This window comes from Anoplophora glabripennis, unplaced genomic scaffold (assembly GCF_000390285.2).
Source record: "Anoplophora glabripennis isolate ALB-LARVAE unplaced genomic scaffold, Agla_2.0 scaffold297, whole genome shotgun sequence".
Lineage (NCBI taxonomy): Eukaryota > Metazoa > Arthropoda > Insecta > Coleoptera > Cerambycidae > Anoplophora > Anoplophora glabripennis.
In genome coordinates, this window is record NW_019416562.1 from 14,052 (window position 1) to 28,643 (window position 14,592).

General features: G+C 31.8%; 1 protein-coding gene across 3 annotated transcripts in view; it reads left to right on the forward strand.

Moving 5' to 3' along the window:
• Window positions 1-14,592, forward strand: part of LOC108906934 — a 54,571-nt gene that overhangs the window by 13,489 nt on the left and 26,490 nt on the right. For all 3 annotated transcript variants that reach the window (XM_018710377.1, XM_023454943.1, XM_018710378.1), the window contains 5 exons: window positions 9,753-9,946; window positions 11,401-11,546; window positions 11,602-11,728; window positions 11,779-11,935; window positions 12,001-12,193. In XM_018710377.1, coding sequence (XP_018565893.1) covers window positions 9,753-9,946; window positions 11,401-11,546; window positions 11,602-11,728; window positions 11,779-11,935; window positions 12,001-12,193 — 817 coding nt within the window. The remainder of the gene's footprint in view (window positions 1-9,752; window positions 9,947-11,400; window positions 11,547-11,601; window positions 11,729-11,778; window positions 11,936-12,000; window positions 12,194-14,592) is intronic.

Here is a 14,592-nt window from a genome sequence, read left to right on the forward strand (position 1 = left end):
AAATCAACAAGTTAGTGAAAAAGTCATACTTATCAAGCCATATTGGTGGAGAAATGTCACGGACAGATACAGCTGTCAAAAGTCCGAAATTCACATTAGTTGAAGTTTCATAAGTTCGAAAATTCATTGAGCAACATCAACATAAGTAATTGTGAAATAACAAATTTGAACAAGGTTAACAAAAATAAATAAAAAGTGAAACCCGATAAAAAAATAGTGCAGTGTAGTTTCCATCTGTAAGGATTCCAGTAAAACATCCAAGGAAACTTCGGATATCTTCGTGGCGTGACGGCGTTTCAACGAGGAATCTCCAGACCAGTGCGATTACATGCAGGTGGAATTACAGTGCAACGCGGTTACATGCAGATTAAATTACCAGCAATAATTCTACGTTCGTAAGTGTCGACACAATTAGCTAAACAAATTTGCAAATTTGAAAATAAAGCGCTATAAAAATTTCTACATCAAAATTTCACTGCATTTGTGTATAATTAATGTACAATTTCATTGTCAGCCAATTTAACTACTTACAGTATAAAACACTACTATGCACTGTAACAGTAGAATTTAGAGGGGGAGATTTCTTGTTTTATTGATCTAGTGTAAGAAGTACAACAGTTGTCAATTGTAAAAACCTATAACCCATAAAATCATATTGTAATATATTGATATTTGTAACATACAACATATTTTTCATTTAAAGAAAAATTAGAGAGAAAAGAATATAAAAATTTTAATCTAGATAAAAATAAATAAAAAAGGAACCCACACGCTGAGTGAGTCTCATATCAACAACAAAATAAAAATAAAGGCGCCCAAAATAACTCAAATAAAAACAGAAAATAACAACATTAACATAAAAATAAAACTCAGAAACAAAAAACATAATAATAACATATTCATGTTAGAGATCTGGGGATTTTCACCCCCAATTAAAACACAATTTCAACAATCGGTTTATTTCCTCAAACGACAGAGTTGTCTCTTGTTTATTCGCTATGTATTAGTATCTAACATACCTATACAAACTAATACAATAAATACAAAATAATACAGAAAACATTTATTTAAAGAAATCTGCGGTACTGTAAAAACACGGATTAATCAAATAAAATTTAGGTTTGATTTAAATTGTTTTTCGGTATGAATGGTTTTTATGTAAACTGGGAGCTGATAAAAAAATTTGGCTCCAATATGACTTGGAGCATTGTATGTAATATTTACTCTGAAGTATGGAAGAAGTACCTAAGTCATCTCTTGTCCAAGTATTTTTATTGTGAATATCAGAATTGGTAAAAAATTATGATTTATTATTAAAAACGAACAGGCACATCTCATAATAGTCCAGACGGTATCTGTTTCAAAGAGTCCATATTTGGGTGAATCGTATATCCACGGAGATATTTGGCTTTTTGGCTTTCAAATATCACTAGAAATGAAAATTTTTCTATGCGCATAAAAAGAACGTGGCCTTAACTTTTATAACTTCCTTTAATTATCAACTTTATTTTTTTATTGTATCAAAGGTAAGTGCATAAACTTATATACTGTTTATCAAGGATCAAAAACAAATTTATTTAAATATTCTAAAATGGTTTAAAAAACAATTATTTTCAAAATATGTCCAAAATTAGTAATTAATTAATTAATTAATTAATTATTAATTTAATCATCATTTCTTTTGTTATTAAAGTATAATTCAAATATTATTTACTGTTTAAAATATAAGCAAATCAAAAATTATAACTCATTATATTACAAAAATACAAAATTATAGTACAAAAATTCGACCAATGTTTAAACAAGCGCCAGAGCTCTCCTAATTGACGGTTTCGAATTTTTCAAAAAGCGTTAGAAAGCATGAGAGCCCTTCTATATGTGATTAAATTTTCAAGTATCTAAGGGCCTTGATTTTTGTACCGCCAAAAGTTAAGCCCACGTTTTTTTTATGTGCATAAAAAAATTTTCATTCCTAGAGATATTTGAAAGCCAAAAAGCCAAAAATCTCCCTGGATATACGTTTCGCCCAAACCAAAACAGATACCGCCTAATCTATAAGTATACAAACCATAAATAAGGTAAGCAGTTTCAAAAACATGAATGTGTGTTACAGCAGTGCAACGCAAATTTCTTTTCTGGGCTACAAAGACATAACAATGCCATACCTTAGACTTTCAGCTTGTGCATAATATAATTTAAGTAAATGGTCATGGTCGAGTACACGTTTAATAGAGTAAAAAAGATAACAAAGATACGCTAATTTACATGACAAAAAATTCACAATGTACTTTCCAGCTAAATACGAGTCCAAGTAAATAACAACTTACAACTGATTGTGAATTATTTGTCAACAATCAGTTTGAGACTGTTAATGTGTTTTTGAGTTGTGTAAAATATAATAAATATGTGTTTTGTCAGATTTAAAAAATAATGATATATTATGATATTAATTAATTAAATAATTCGAAATAATGAGTTCACATTTATGCTTAATATTAATGCATGATTCTTCAGATACTAACAGAGACGTGAAGATTAAAGTGTTCTTCATCATCGAGGCTAGTAATATTATTAACATAGGAAAATAAAAAGCACAGGTCCCAAAACGGAGTCCTTGGGGCACTCCCATATTTATATTAACAGAACCTGACTTATACGTATGTATGGTGTTCCTATTCTGATGATTAATATTCTCATACTGACTTCGATGTTTCAGAAATGATGTCATCCAATCCAGAGACTTTACCTGTTATTCGTTATTAGGTATATAAAATATGAATTAAATTGTCATGATCGACACAGTCGATGACTCTGCTGAGATCACAGAAAATCCCAATAGGGCACTCACTATCATCAATAAATTTAGTCAGCAGTTTCGAGGAACCACCATTTCCTTTTCAACTTTGTTTTGGCATCATATTGCAAGCTGAACGACCAAATGCAAGTCCAAAAAAATTTTATCGTCCGCACAAAAAGAAAAGAAAAAGTTGCGAAGGAAGGTTGAAACAAAAGTCTTAGTTCACAGAGAAATCATTTGCAAAAATCTGATGTACTAAAGTTTTTACATGTTAAGAAAATCATTAGAAATAAAAAGATTCCGAGATCCTAATACATTCATCACCAAAATGACCGGCTATATGTATTACTTTTTATTAGCGCCCAAGTATAAGGAGTTTTTTAACCTTTTTTCTTGCTGTTGGTGCCAAGTTTATTACCAAGAGTAGTATTTTTGTTTTTTAAGATGCTCTTCAGGAAAATTATTTTGTCTACATGAGGCCAATGCAATCGACAGTGTAAAAACCTGTACTGAGTTGTAGAATTATTTAAAAAATGTGTTTCTCATATCAGCCTTTATCACCATATAACTTTTTTATGAAGCGTTTTCCTACACATGTTGATGGCAAATTTTGTATTCATCTCCATTCCAGTTTTACACCGTATCTATTACCGCCTACACAGTCTGCGTAAGCGGTAATAGATCAACCCGGCACTGGTTAAGTTTTTCTTTTTTATGAGAGATCAAAAATGTATTTTTGGCCGCCAATTAATGGCACTTACGCCACAATATGCCGTGGCTTGTGTAAAATAAAAGGCACAAACCATAATCAATTTGCGGGTCACAACAGATATAAAGAGAGCGATGAATATATCCGCTTATCGTGCATTGCTCTTATTCGCCTGAATCAAAGTACCCGCAGGCGACGTAATCTAGCCGATTAAGCCCTAATAAATAGGGTGGCGGAGTTCGTACCCGTCTAGGATATTGAATTTCCGTATTAAATTAAACTGCCAAATTAAAATCGCTGATGGGCGAAATTCGAGCACAGAGAAGCGGAAAATCTTTGTAAATTTGTTGTAGAACATTTTAAAGTTTGGGGTCAATGAATTGAACTTTTGATTATCTAGTAATTGTCATTCGTCAATCAAACTTGTGTTTGACTATGACCGTGATATATAGGGTGTTCTGAAAGTCCGTAAGGAAACTCCGGGAGACGGTTCTAGGGAGTAAAATAGTAGCAGTAGTAATGATTTTCTTTTTCGAATTGTTTGCAAGTTATAGCTTCCCAAGTTATATATTTTTTAAATAATTTATTTAACTCAAGTTCGATTAGTCTCTCATTTGGCACACCCACTAAACAGATCACGCTCTATTGGACCAATCATGTTCATAACTTTTTCCCTTGCTAGACCATAATAGAAAATTAAACATTGAAAAGAGAAACAATATCACAAAAATTATGTAGTCTTTATTCAAGCCGATAAATGTAATCGCTTAGCAGGAAATCGCTATTAAAGTTCTATTAAACATCAAATTTTTGATGATTCTTTGTGTTATTAATCAAGTTGCCATGCTTCTAATAAATGTCATTGATGGTATTACGAATTGTAACAAAAATTTTAAAGCAATAAATATAAGTTTGATTTTTCACTGCAATGTGGAAAAATAAGATGAGAATAATGAATTTACTAATAATATTTTATTTACTAACGAAGCTGATTTTATGATATTACCGATTATCATATTGCTCAAAATAGTCATAATAATAATAGAAAACAGATGTTAACTAACAAAGTATAACAGATTTTCAATCCTATTTTATGATAACAAATTACATTTTCTGATACGTAATTAAAAACATCGATATTGTTTCACGTATCAGAAAATGTATGGAAGTGAATGGAGGTCACAACGAACATTTGTTATGATAAAATGGGATTGAAAAATACTTTTTTCGTTGGCCGTCTCAACTATGGCATGCTTATGAGATTTAATAAGTTCGAAATAGGTCTACGTTTGACGATTTTGCTGGCGAATGATCTGATCTAGCTGTTTACTAGATACTGTAAGTGTAGTTCAATGCTGGACGGGGCATATATCCCGCAGAATAGTTGTTTCTCCATAATATCTTTAGTTAAAAAGTAGTCCATGATGTTATATCTATTTTTTAAAATTATTAAATTTGTGACTATTTATATATAGGCAAAAAATTATTTAGAGTACCTAAGTACCTTCTACAAATAGAATCTGATCCCAATCTGACTACTTAGGGAATGCAACGAAGAATAGCCATCGAAGGCCGTATGTGTAGAAGCTACAGTAAAATTTCAAACTATGAGATCCTATTATGGGCTCTATCTAAAAATGCTTGAGAGTTGAATGACATCCGACTGTGATGGATCAATTTATTAAGGAAGAAATATGGTTGTCGTTTTTTGGAAACGGTTACAAATCAATATATGGCAAATATATGGGCGGAGATTATTTGTTTTAATAAAGTTTCAATGGTTTCATTTACATTTAATAACTAAAGAAACACTTAAAATTAATACACTATAAAACAATCGAAACGACCGTTATGAAAAAACGTGCGAATAACCTAGATCGAAACTGAACTAACGTCACTTAGAGTACACACCCTACGTCAAATGTACCCTCTTCAATAAATGGATATGTGAGAGAGACAAGCTTATACATATGCATATGTATTTAAGAAAAGTATGAAGAATGTGTCTTCTATTGGAGTGGTGTCACTCATTCAGGGAATCAGGGATTTCCTTCAATAGTAGGTCTGTTTCTGCAGCAGTTGAGGATTGATTTGAAACTATCAGAGATATTTGGCCAATCGATTCGTGAACATATACACTTATAGATGTAACAACTTAAGTGGTCGAAAGTATCTGATAGTTTGAGACTACTGCAGAAACAAACCTAGTAAAAATATCTGTATTATTTCATTGTATATTATGCAATAAAATTAAATGCAGAAATAAAGCATGAAACTTTTGTATTTTCCCATTTAACCGCAACGTGTTTACTACAACATGTGACCGTGCACAAAGCCACCAACTCTTCGGAATGAAAATGGCGCACAATTTAAATTCAGCGTTACTTTGGGGATACGCTTTGTGTATAATTTTTTATTCTAAATCATTTTTTGGTTGTCTTTGTGTATACTTGTTATTTGCAATTTGATCTTTGAATGTACTCTAGAATGTGTCTGAGGTTTAAGTCTACAGGGTGTTAAAAAAAGAGTGTAAAATATTTAAGGAGGTAATAGTATGAACCAAAATAAGCAGAAAAGTCTCAATAAACATGGGTCCGCAAAGTAACGGTTGCGGAGATATGGAATGTTTTATGTTTTTTTAGCCCCTTTTTTTTATTTTGCAAAAACGTTGTGTATTTTCTTATAATAGTTGGTTGATGTTTAGTGAAATAAACAGTACGTATTTGACAGTTGTTCTCAGTGCACAAGTTTTCTTTCGCTATGGCTGGTTACTCTAACGCAGAATTAACAGACATGCATTTCATGTATGGTCGTGCTAATGGGAACGCCACCGAAGCGCGACGTCTTTATGTTGACGCTTATCCAAATCGCCAGATTCCTTCACAACGCATGTTTGGAAGAATTCACCAAAGATTGCGTGATACCGGTTCCTTGAGCAAACAGTGCCATTTATCCGGAAGACCAAGGTCGGTATCCACTCCTAGAGCAGAAGAAGAAATTCTAGCACTGGTAGAGCAGAATCCAGGTACGAGTGTGCGGAGAATATCAGCCGAGGTAGGAATTAGTGGTCCTCTTGTTTGGAGAATCCTTCACGAGCAACTGCTTTATCCATACCATGTGCAACGAGTACAGGCCTTAAATCCAATAAATGATCATCAAGCACGTTTGGTTTTTTGCCGCTGGTTTCTACGTCATGATGCTGAAGACCCTCGTTTTCTTGCAAACATTCTTTTTACTGATGAGGCCGGGTTCACAAGAAATGGAGTGTTTAATTTTCACAATACGCATATTTGGGCCGACGAAAATCCTCATGCTCTAATAGAATCTGGACATCAGGCACGTTTTTCATTAAACATTTGGATGGGTATTGTAGGTGACAGGTTTCTAGGTCCTGTTGTTTTACCAAACCGATTAACAGGCGCTGCTTACCTCAACTTTCTGCAGAACACACTGTATGAGTTTTTGGAAGACATTCCTTTGAATCAGAGGCAACAAATGTGGTTCCAGCATGATGGTGCTCCAGCTCATTTTTCCATGGCCGTTAGAGAGCATTTACACCAAACTTTTCCACATAGATGGGTAGGAAGGGCCGGACCTGTTTTATGGCCTCCAAGATCGCCTGATCTGAACCCTCTAGATTTCTTTGTTTGGGGATATTTGAAGACATTAGTGTATGGTACTCCTGTAAATAGCCTGGAAGAGCTGCAGCTACGGATTAATCAAAAGTGTCAAGAAATCCAAACCAAGGAGGGTGTTTTCGAAAGAGTTCGAATATCGTTGAGACGAAGATGTCGTGCCTGCTTGGAAATGGACGGAGGGCACTTTGAACATCTTCTGTAACTTTGTTTTTTGTTTGTTAAAAGCTTCCTTTGTCGGTTTATTCCTAATAAAATAAAATGTTTGAAAAACGAATAGTGGTCCATATCTCCGCAACCGTTACTTTGCGGACCCATGTTTATTAAGACTTTTCTGCTTATTTTGGTTCATACTATTACCTCCTGAAATATTTTACACTCTTTTTTTAACACCCTGTATAATAATATTCGCATGAGGAAAATGAGAAAACGATTTAAGGGTTAAAGTAGTCTAAAATATTAAGAGATAACGTCATTTTAGGAAGATAGATTCAATCGGAGTAGGTTGGTCCACAGAATCAGTTTTGATGCCATCCTTTATGCCAATAACAAAAAGAAATATTTTTTTAAACAAAATTGTGAAGTATTTTGACATTCACTTGTTTTTGTATACATTGGGCTTTAAGTGTAAAATACATAGATATTTTTACCATTTCTTATTTCCCATTTACTATTACCAGTGTTAGAATTATTAACTTTCAAAAGTGTTCATAAAAAAAATATATTTTCTGTTATATCTTCATAGCGTGTTGACGGAACAGAATGAAATTTACTACAACGTATTCACTTAATTATACGTTTTTTGAATGTAATATTAACGGCGTGGCATTAACCATTGGCGTGCTATTGAATGTACCGCCCCATTTTCCTAAGAAAAAAATACGACACTGGCGGTTTTTTTGTAGAAATAATGTTACATTCAGGTATTGTTACGTTAAATAAATGAAACATGTTTCTTGGTGTTTTTTGATAGTAGCAGCCGTTTAGGAGGATTTTCCGACCATAATGCGCAAATTTAGTCCACATACTTATATTTATTTAAACTCCATATGCAAGAATTGATTCTTTTGTCTATGTTTTCAATCAGTAAACTTTTGGATGATATCGATATAGTATTTTAATTAGTTTTGTTTATTTATTCCTAAATCTGCAATCCTTCTTAAGCTTATGAATATGAGGTCAAATGTGGCAAAGGACTTAATTTTGAACATTTGTTGTAGGACTTGTTATTTAATTACTTATTTGACCTATTTTATTATTTAGTTTGATATTTTTTCCAGAAATAAAATTATTTCTACAAAAAACCGCCAGTGGCGTATTCTTTTCTTGGGAAAAGATGGCGTCCCCTTTAGTGGCAAGTCACTGGTTAAAGCCACGAGGTTAATATTTCATCAAATAAAAGGTTTAATTTATTAGAAAAAATCAATAAAAGATAAAAGCAGGCCCAAGTATCTCCTAAACAACTTTAGGCTAAACGCTTAAACGTAACTACATACTTATATTTCTTTACAACAAACCGCCAGTGGCGTGTTTGTTTCTTGAGAAAATGGGGTGGTAGCACGCTGCTGGTTAAAGCCACGGGGTTGTTATTACATTCAATAAATGTAGTAAATTTCATTCAATTCCGTCAGCGCATTATGAAGATATGACACGAAATATATATTTTTTTGTAAACTTTAACACCCTGTATTTCGAATAGGTATCGTATCCCGTGAAAATAGTTTATATGCATAGTAATGTATAATAATAATTTTAAAATTTATAGAAATTTTCACGCCATTTAGGTTTTAAGGAATGCAAAAATCGTTAAAAAAAATTGTAAATCTAGTGTCCTAAAAATAGTCTTCCCATCACAGTTATAAAAAATTAACAAAAAAAATTAATAACGAATAGTATAGTATAATGTTACGTCTATAAATGATCATTACTACCCAATACTATTTACAGAAATGTATAGCATTGTTACATTTCACCTATTCTTCATTTCATATTTCATTTCATGTCTGTAATTAACACACTAAAAATAGCTCGATGAAAAGTCGGTTGTTCTATCTATGGCATATTAATGATAATTGATAAGTTGAAAACCGGTATATATGATGGTTTGGAAGCCGAATGATCCTAGCAATTTACTAGGTATTGTGGGTATAATTCAATGTTCGGGGTATTAATACGTAGAGTAATTGTTTCCCGTAATATCATCAGTTTAATAAATAATAAGTATTTAGTATTTTTTTAAAATTGGTATGACAAGCGACTGTTTCAGTATTCTAAATTACTTAGAAAATATGTTGCATTTACTGTTGAGCCTCTGATCGCCAGGTCACCCCTGTGACTGTGGCCCTAAGGATAGATGGCAGATGTTTTTATTATTTAACTTAAACTACTGGATGATTTGGTGGGGTAAGAGTGTGTGTGTGTGTCACAATAGAACTTTGGGGTTGTATTTAAGGCAATAATCGATACGAAATGGAATTTTCAATGAATACGCGGTTATGCGAAATATAATTTTATTTATATACAGTATGGCTCTCAAACGAGCCATAAATTAATTCTGGATTACTTTTAAAACAAATTTTATGGATGATTTAAAATTAACATTACAATTCAGTTTTAGATATTATATGTGGTATGAGCGAAATATTGTCGGATTTGAACATACAATCAATGTCCGACAACTGGAAAGGATATACAGCGATTGTAAATAAATTTTCGTCCATTTTGGTACATAGTATTGATCTAAAAGTGCCCATTTCATGTTTGACTTACCAGGTGGACAAAAATTTGTCGTTTATTGATAATAAGGTAGGTCGAACAATTAAATATAAAAAAGGCGGCATCAAATTCTAAGTAAAATAATAACATGTATACATGTACTGCTGGCAGCTCTCTTATACAGGGTCACTGATATGTATGGTCGATTATCTCAAGTAAGATAGCTATCGAAAAATCATGAGACACAAACGTTTTAGAGTTTTTAAAAATCTATTACAATAAAGATAAATTAAGTATACACGATCAGTTAAAAAGTCATGACGAAACAAAGTTGATTTTTCTTCAATATAACATCCTATATATTATTCCTCATTTCAGTTATTCTCGAAATTCTAAACAAAATTCATATAGCACATCATGTACCTAAATTCACAGTTTTCGAGATCCACATTGGATGAAGGAAGGTCCACACCCAACGACCACAGGAAGTAAATTTTTATAAACGGAAATTTGATCTCTGAACGATATTTATTACTTTTGCAAGAACATATTATTTCAAAGCTTAAACGATTATTCTCGAACAATAACAATCCCAATTTATCGGCAGAACAAATATGATTTTAACATGATGGGGCTTCCACATTTTGGACGTGTGAAACGGGTATATCTAGATGACACTATTTCTGATAATATATGGATTTAACGTAGAGGGAAAATTGAATGGCTAGGTCTCCTGATATGACCCCCCTTGACTTTTTTCTGTGGGGTCATAAAAATTTAGTCTATAAAAACAGGCCACAAAATATCGAATAGTTGCAAGAAAGGATAAGGCACGAAATTTCCACTTTTCACCCAACGCCGTTTTAGATTCACTACAAAATTTTGTTTAGCGAATTCATTACTGTCAGGAGGTAATGGTAAACACTTTGAGCATCTTATAAAATAGAATTCAAAGGAAAATATTTGTTGTTTATTAAAACTTGTTTTCTCTCTTTTTTTTTATTCTGGCGTAACTAATGTTTTCATAAAATTTAAAAATAAAGGACATTCATTAAAAAATACATTTTTTCGTTTCATGCATTATCAACCTTGAACAGTGCTGTTTTATTTTCTGTAAAAAACTAATAAGAAAATTAAATCATATCCATATCCTCCACCTTGTGTTATTTTCAAAATAAATATCCATAATTTGGGTCCCTTTTTCATTTATAAACATGAGAGTAGTAAAAAGTTACTTTCAAAGTTCGATATCTCCAAAAGAGTTAAGTTTAGGTATATGATGTGCTATATGAATTTTGTTAAGAATTTCGAGAAAAATTGAAATATTGAATAATATAAAGGGTGTTTCATTAATGAAAAAGCAATTTTGTTTGCTCATGACTTTATATACTTAATTCTTTATTGTAATAGATTTTAAAAAAACTTAAAAAGTTTGTATTTTTCGACAGCTATCTTACTTTAGGAGATAATCGACCGTTTCCATACATATCAGCGATTTAATTTTTTTTATATAATAATTGTTATAATATAAATTTAATTTTTAGGATGAGATTGATCTAAAGCTTGTAACTCAAGTGATTAAAATTACCAGTTTTTTAATCAAGGTGGTTTTGAAAATTTGCGACATCTTTTGGAATTGTCTAGTTAGATTCTCGACTGAGGCTTTAAAATTTTGTTGCACGGTATATAGGTGAGTCTGATTTTTCTTTTATGTCTTTGCTTTTATAGAACTTTTGTATTTGTAGTTTTCCGGTAGAACTGTTTCGATCACAAGGACATCTCTCCGAGACTTTGATATTAATAGAGAATTTCGTTTTCAAAACAATAGAACCCCTATTAGTGCGATTGTTGAAAGATTCCAAGTCTCTCGAGGTATTAAACAATCGTATGCATTACAAAATCCTTAAAGCTCTAATTTTTAGATATTGTTTACGGAAAACTTGCTTCGCGATATATATTCTTTTGGACATTTAAATGTTTTGAATAACATTTTAAGGATTCTCGTTTCAAACCAAATAAAAATGTCGGATCATAGTGTTGGTGGTATAATAAATGCAATATTTAGCTGTACCAGTTTATGTGAGTAATATAAATGATTCAGTCACCCTGTACGTATTTTATTTTACTGTATTACGATATTTTAGGTTTTGCAGAATTCTTTTGGGAATGTGAACCTAAGGACAATATTATTGATAGTTTAGTTTTGCATATTTCAGCAACTGTGATCTTCTACGACGAATATTATGGAGAAATGGAAAGCATTTTGCTCAAATATCTTCTTCAAGATCACATATTCGCGTCGCTGTTGGCAATGGAAATTTGGACGCTTCTTTTATGGTTAGTGACAAATTATTTTTTATTTTTTATTTACTATGTACTGAACATAGTTTGTGTTAATAAGTTTTGGGTATAAATTTTTTTTTAAATGAATATCGAGTATTGAATTGAAGAACATATTAGCCGTGTGGTACATTTGTTAATTGTTCAAATAAGCGGGAGTCTACTCGGTTGACTTGCTAAGTATATCGGTACATTTGTCAATTATACAGCCCCACAAAAAAGTTCTATATTAGAGACATGAAAATATAGTGCATTTTTTAATGCCGAATCCGAATCCACAGCCCAAGAACCCATCTCATTTTTTAGTAAAACCCTAAAATAGCCCCTAAAATATTGAGCATAAAGTAAAGCTTTACAATGAAAAACAACAATTTATAAATATTTTAAGAAAATATTTTAAAATAATATTTTGAGCATTGGAGCAGTGTGGACCATTTTGGTGATACATGTATTGGAAACTATAAGAGGTAGGAAAATGGTTAGATGGGACAACTTTTAGAAATTTTTGTTGTTAATTTAACAGCACTTTCAGACCGATTCTAACTCCTCAGGTTTTTGAGTTATTTTGAAAAAAGGTAAATGTGGAGTTTTCGAAATTTCACTGTAGGTATATTTAGATTTTCATTGCGACGTTTCGGTCGCGAGTAATCATGATTAGCTTTCTTTTTCTTATGGGCACAATATTGGATTTTGGCTTTTCAATGATAGGGATAAGAAAAATTTTCAAAAACAACCTCAAAAAATCAATATTTTAATATTTTTAATAAATCTGGCAACACTGCATAATTTTTCGAAGCTATTGTAGAATAATCTCAAACTTTTGTATAAAATTTATCATTAATGTCATGGTGTCGAGTGAAAAAATTACGCGTTGTGTTATTTCATGAAGAAAAATTTGATATATTGGAGTGCTTTATTAAAAATGATATAAAAGCAACTGTGGCTTTAAACTGTTATGTTGGAAATTATCCCGAAAGACAACCACCAAATAAAATGTATTTTTCTAAATTTATTACAAATTTGAAAATGTTTGGAAGTTTTGAAAAACTATATGCTGTGAAAACTTAATAATAACTGGGGCAATCAAATAATAGATTATTTCAACAACAATCCAATACCATCAACAACACTATGTAATAGAGAAATAAACATCGCGATTATCGAAATGCTGTCCATTTATTGGCAATGCAAGGCACCTTTGTAAAATATTATTTGTCATTCGCCGAATGGTATTTCTATTAATATTTGCAAATACTTCGAGCTCTTTCTTCCAGAATTTCCACAGTTTGGGGAGGTTCGAATTTATAAATTTGATTCGTGCGTCACATACTCCCAGAGGAAGAAATCCATGGGGTAATATCTGGTGACCTAGCAGGCCATGATATATTGCCTCCACTGGAAATTAATTTGTCACCAAACATACTTATTATGGTGTAACCGATTTTTAACAATTCTCGCATTATGAGCGGGATAACCATCCCGTTGGTATCATATGTTGTGAATGTCATTATGTGGCGCTATCTTTCTAAATTTCATGGTCTAATATGTTTTTTTCTCTAAATACTTTTCACCAGTTAATGTATGTTGGTAAAACATGGTCCTATAAGTTGATTCCTTACAAAAAATATCGTTACGTACAGAACAAATAAATTGCATATATGCTATCATTGAACATATAATTTTAGTGAAATAATTCAAACAAGAGAGATATAGAAAATTTGTTTACTAGAAATGCCACATCAAACATTGATACTAAATCCTGTCTGTAATTTTTGTTGAACCCGCAATTCAGTATTTTCTGTAGCCCAATTATGTTTATTATATACTCCACAATTAGTGAACTGCGTTTCATCGGTCTATCACGGTGCTCCTGAGCGAATTTAAATGAAATTTGCAAGTCACTCCAAAATAATAAGATTATCCTGTTTCTACAATATTTGAACATCATTTTAAGCCTTGAACCAAAATATTTGGTGTGGCGCTTTTTTTCCGATGACAAAATAAGAAATTTGTATAGTTACCTACATTTTTCATGTAGGTAACTATAAAAACTTTACTTCAAAAATCAAAAAGAGAGTTGTAAGTTATTTTAACAAAGTGAAAACTATTAAGCCAGTATATACAGGGTGTTTTTGAATGGAGTAGCATAAATGATACCAGAGAATCTACATTTCAAAAGAACACGATCTGCAAAAAATCGCGTTGGTAAAATGTTCACCCCTGAAGAGATATGGGCCATCAAAGTTTCCAAAAAAATTATGAAAATTGGCTGTAATTTGAAAACCGAACGAGGTACAAATAACAAATTTTTTACAGGTTGTTTACTAATACAGATGCGAGTTTTCAACTATTTTTCGAAAATTTTAACCCCTCGAAAGGGGTTGAAATAACCACCC